A 6,093-nucleotide genomic window follows, 5' to 3' on the forward strand; every position below is an offset into this window, starting at 1 on the left:
AAAGTCAATAGGTATATTGGGTGGAATTCCCGGGATCTCTTCCGGAAACACATCTAAAAACTCATTTACTATTGCAATGTCATCAGGTTTATCCTTAACTTCACTATCGAGGTCTCTCACATTACATAAGAATATTTGGTTTGCTTTACTAACTAGCTTCAAGAGTTCCATTGCCGTGATTATTCCTACACTCCTAGGTTTACCAATACGATGACAGGATACTACTTTACCTAAGCTAGATCTCAAATGAACTTTCTACTTCTCACAATCAATCTTGGCTTTTAACATGGCTAACCAATCCATCCCTAAGATAACATCCAATTCCCCTAATTCAAACTCAATCAAATTAGATGAGAAAATTGTCTTGGCTATGGTCAAAGACACATTATTATGGATCTTGGTAAATTTCAATATACTACCAGTTGGTGTAACAATGGTTACCTCAATTTTTTCAGGTTCACTTAAACCTAATTTTCCAAAGTATCTACCGAGATAAATGAATAAGTTGCACAAGAATCAAATAGTACTTTAACTTAAATGGAGTTAAGAGAAAAAGTACCAGCTATGACGGCAGAGGATGTTTCTGCTTCATGCATAGTGATCACATTCAGCTTCCCTTGGGCATTCCCTTTGTTATAACCACCTCCATTGGCATTCCCATTATTGTTCCTATTAACATTTTATTCTTAGTTTAGTACCGGTTTTCCATTACTCTTGTTATTGCCATTTTTACCGTCTTGGTAACCCCTCTAGTTTCCTCCATTACTACCAGCATTTCACCCATCCTTATTCTGGTTGTTGTTCTGGTTAGGCTTTCCATGCATTGAGTAAAACTCAAACTCTCTATGTCCTAACTTACTACAAAACCTACAAACCACCAGATTGTCGTCACAATCCTTTCCATGGTGATTCATGGGGCATCGCCTGCATACATAAGACCTCAACCCATTATTTCCAGACTGGTTCCCATTTCCATTGTTATTGTTATGGTTATTGTTGTTGCGGTTTCCACCGTTGTTTCCCCTGGAATAGAAATTGTTGTTCCCCTTATGCATCATAAAGTTCCCCTGATTCTATTGGTTACCTCCGTGTCCTTGGTTTCCGACGTCCTTCCTTTTCTTACTGGTTCCACCTCCAGCCTTATTTGTTCTCAACTGTAGTCCATACAGGTGAGAATCTTTTCCATACAGGTTATCTAAAGAAGTAAAAGTCCATCCAAGTAGCAACAAATGTAAGTCCATTGACAGTCCATTCTTAAACCTTTGAGCCCTAAGCTCCTCCGTTGCCACCACTTCAGGTGCAAACCTAGACAGCTCGATAAACTTAGAATAATACTCAGTCAAAGAAAACCCATCCATCTTCAGCTCAATGAACTCTTGGGCTTTCTGTTTCTTCAGACAAGGTGGGTAAAACTTGTTTCTTAAGGAAACTTTGAATGATTCCCACCCAAATCATGGTGTAGCTCTCATAGAGTTCTCACACCTCTGCCACCACATATCAGCTTCTCCCCTAAGGTAATACACCACACTATTTACCCTAAGATTCTCTGGACAGTTTACAACCACTATCAACTTATCGAATTCTCTCAACCAGCTTCCAATACACTTGGGTCAGACTCCCCTTGGTACAGTGGAGGCTTACTCTGGGCTTCCTTCTTGAACATTTCCCTAGCCGGATAATGAACTTGGTTTCTGCCTAGCCTGTGCTAGATTTTGTACTACCTCAGCTAGTTGTCTAACCACATCAGCTATTCCCTGGTTAGCCATATCTCTTCTCCTGAATAAATTGAAAAGGCTAACTTTAATAACTGGGTTTGATATAGACAAAACTAAGGTTACAGTTTAACAACCACTCAAATTATATGCAATAATTCATCAAAAATTTTGAACCATATGGGAAAAGTGGCGCCACCCATGGCCCTTCCCCACACTTGTTTGTATCACATAGCTAAGTGGTATACACGTACACCATAATGCATTTAGAATTTTATGAAAGAAATAAGCACATAATCCCTTTGTGTTAATTACTCGAACTCACTTGGATTGAATCAACTTAGAACTTTAGAACTTAAAGAATAACGAAAGAAACTAAATACTTTATTACTTTAATAAGAATTCTACATCCTTTGAATAATGAATAACTATTCTACTAAAACCACAAATAAGAGCTTCACTACTTTTATTGTTCAACTTTAGATGAAATAATTAACTAAAACAAAAATACTCAAATGTTAGCGGCATTACTCCTATCATCTCTTTCCCTCCGGTGCTCTGGAGTAAAGTCTTGATCTTCGATCATGATCATCCATGTCTTCTTCTGGATCAGAATCTTCATCCATAACCTCATTATCCTGATGTGGCACACTGTTGACCTCACCATTAGCCTCAAACTGACTTAGATCCACTAGACAACTCAATATATTGTAGGTTCGCGAACCACTGGATTCGGATTCTCAATCTCAATAACATCATCATCATCAGCATCATCAGCATCATCTTCACTCTCATTTTCTTCCATCTTATGCTCAAAATCATCATCACCTTCTACATACTCTAGGCCTAATCCCTCAACAAGCCTACCATCCTCATAGCACTTTTTCGCTAACTCAAGGATAGTAGTCATGAACTTAGTGTCATACCTCCATCTACCATCTCCAGTATCATACTTCCTCCAGTTAGGTGAGTCGTCCTCATAATGCATATCATGAAATTTATTCTTAATTAAGCTCTATATATAGTGTCATATGAGGTAAAAAATATATAACCATCTCAGACATGACATCCTTATTTCTCAAATGCGGCATATTATTAAGCGTAGCAAACTAGTTGCATGCAAACTCAATATTCTTTACATATAAGTGTGGAGTGTCACTATCAAGCTTCTCTAATTCCTATATGGGAAAACTATGAGCCAACATCTTTAATTCTTGAAATATACAACTTAAAAGTCTTACTAACGCGTTCCCATAAAAGAAATCAACCCCAACATAAATTAAGTTCGAGAACTTAAACAAAGTCAATTCACAAGTACATGCTTAATCATGAATCGTGATGCAATTAATCACATAAAGTAAAATAAAACATGATTAAAGTTTCAATTAAGTCAATATTTAGCACATAAACAGTCACTTAATGCATACTTATACTAAATATGCCCTTTTTAATCTACCCTTTCCCACTTAGATAAATAATAATTTTCGAAAATAATTAAGAAATAACTCCTAAATAAATGAAATTATTTAAATTAAATTCGAAAATTATATTAATTAATCAAATAATTTAAAAAAAATTTAAATTCGAATTAAATTAAAAGTCTCTGAAAATAAAAATAAATAAATAAATAAATAATTTTAGGATATTTTTTCTGGAATTTCCAAATAATTTTCAAAATAAATTTTCAAAATTAATTCCAAATTTCGAAAATTAAAATAAACGTATAGTAATGAATAAATAATTAACTTATTTTTCAATAAACCTGAAGTAATTGGTATTTGACTTTCAAAATATGGAGTATTCAAAAAAATCATTTTGACTTTAGGAAAATAATTTTCAAAATATCTTAAGTTCCGCAAACCACTCAAATAGTATGGATTACTATTAATTAGCTTTAAAATAGTAGTTTAAGAAGTTACCACTTTGCACTATTATTTAATGCAAAGCAGCTCTTAAACTAGAGATCTGCAAATACCACTTTGTAACACCCGGATAATACCTTGCTTTATAAAACCAATTTCCAACTTGAAATAAAGGAATTATCAAAGTATTACCGCCACCGTGATAACGATTAAGGCTAGTACCCGAATTACGTAGCGGAAGTTACTAACTTTCAAAATATAATCAAATAATAGTTAATGGCCTCCTCTACAAATTGGAATCATAAAGGCCCAAACCAAAACAATTTAAATCAAAATCCATAAACCAAACCCGGAATAGTAATAGTCTAGAATAAATAAAATAAATAGAGTTTAAAACAATGCAAGTGAAAGTAAACGCTCTCAATCAATTCCATTGCTAGATAACTTCACTTGCAAGTCAACTCTAGAATCCTGCTTATTAAAAATCTACTCCGCAACAATGCAAGTGAAAATGATGGATCATCATAGGTTCGTTATGGAAAAGGCCATGACCAAAACACAAAGCACGTAATCAGCAAAAAGCTGAGTACTACAAGCTAAAACCAATCCTAAAGCTACCATGCCTTATTCCAAAATAATAAATGTAACCACATGCAAAAGCCAACTAATAAGAAATTAATCATGAAGACAAGATTTGACTCAAGACACGACTCTTGACTCATAGATTAATTAGAATAAGCTTCAAACGGGCCTAGAAAGAAATGTCCATTGGACGGGTGTTGGAAGCCCACCAAACACCAAAAGATATAATAGTAACCTATGTCAAACTATACTGACGGATTTCCCTACGCATTAAAGAAGTGAAACAACGTCTTGTATCACTAGTAGGAGTACTTCTCCTTGACTTACGGTACTCCCCCCGTTGTTCATACTCAAGGTGTCTACGTTCCAAGAGTTTTTAAGCTTATTCGGGTTACACTTTAGGTTTATTAATATTTTATTTAATAGGGCATTTTAATAAACGAACAACCAACAATGTTTCTTTTAGAATCATTAGGACGTGTAATCAATACATTCAAGACTCAAATAAAATTACTCCTGTGTTCCTTCTCAACATGATGTTGAGTACACGACATGCCTGTTAACATGCGGGTTGTGCACTAGGCACGGATAATTCCTAATTCAATATAATTCACCTTGACTCTTTAATGTATACCCTACAAATGTGGTGACTAACATGAGCATACCCTTCATATATATATGTGGTTACTAAAATTGTATACCCTCCCTGTACAAAGTACATGCGGTTGCTAAATAGTAGTGACGAGGCACGAATAGACTTGGCTCATAAAATGCTAGACCTTACGTACAATAGCATACATAACTTCTCTTGCATGCTAAAAAATCATACATGCATAAACATATTTGGACAATATGCTTGTTATTTATTAATTCAACAAACATAACCAATAATAACATACTTCCTCACATACTCAAACATGAAGCCCAAATAATCCAAGTAAAATGAATCACAACATATAAACATAGCATGTATTCCCATGATTAAATTGGGTCTCCCTATACTTGTACGTACCTTGAATATCTAAGTAAGGGGCCACTTTATGCTTTATGATTCAATTCACTAATTTAAAAGTCTCCTCCTATCATAAAATAAATAAGACTTAATCATTATTCATGTTCATTAAATTTCCAACAACTTTATTAAATCTTAAATCGCTTGAATTGATAGGAAATTAATCGTTAATAATAAAAATGATAATTCCAATTAATAGTTTAAAACCCTAGCATGAAATTTAATTAACTTCATGCATAAAAATATAAAAATCGACGCTTTTAATACTTAAAACGAATCTGAAAATTTCCATTGATTATCATAATTAAAATTGACATCTAATTATGTTAATCAGTTAGTCATATGAGTTTAATTAAAAACCCTAACCCTAATCATCATTAAATATAATTAAAATCGTAAAAATTCAAGCTTTAAATATATTTCAAATCTGAAAATTACAACTAGTTCAAATTAAATCAGCCTCCATAATCTAATCATCTAAATCCTCAACATTGGTGTTCATAATCAATCCCAAATACGATTTAAATCAATAATCTAAAATAATAACCATAAATATTCATAATCTAAAACCTAATTTAAATGGAAATAGATTAGGAAGAAGAGAAGTATACCGGCCGACCAAATAGAACACGATAGTGGTGGCGGTGGTCGGTTGACCGGATGAATGAAATAGGAGCTAGGAGGAGAGGTGCGCACGGTGCAACAGTGCTGTGTTTTGCGGTGTTGTTATGCTCTGCAGGGCGCACGCGAGTGCAGGCGGGGAAGCAGGGAAGGGGCGCACATCGAGGGAGAGAGAGCATCAGCAGGGGCAACGAGGGAGAGTTGGGCGCAGCATTGGCCTCGGCTGGGCGCAGGAGCACGACGTAATTAGGAGAGAGAGAGAGAGAGAGAGAGAGAGTCGGGTGGAGGAGAGAGAAAAGCGAGG

At 34.9% G+C, this 6,093-nt stretch overlaps 1 protein-coding gene across 1 annotated transcript; it reads right to left on the minus strand.

The window, feature by feature from the left end:
- Positions 1-255: 255 nt before the first annotated feature.
- Positions 256-1,766, minus strand: LOC130465484 (uncharacterized). Its single transcript, XM_056834258.1, has 5 exons — positions 1,685-1,766; positions 1,483-1,546; positions 781-1,023; positions 560-669; positions 256-467 (listed from the first exon to the last, which is right to left on the minus strand). The coding sequence occupies exons 1-5, from the start codon at positions 1,764-1,766 to the stop codon at positions 256-258; spliced, it is 711 nt and encodes a 236-aa protein (XP_056690236.1).
- Positions 1,767-6,093: the final 4,327 nt, after the last annotated feature.

The sequence above is a fragment of the Spinacia oleracea genome, chromosome 1 (assembly GCF_020520425.1).
Source record: "Spinacia oleracea cultivar Varoflay chromosome 1, BTI_SOV_V1, whole genome shotgun sequence".
Classification (NCBI taxonomy): Eukaryota; Viridiplantae; Streptophyta; class Magnoliopsida; order Caryophyllales; family Amaranthaceae; genus Spinacia; species Spinacia oleracea.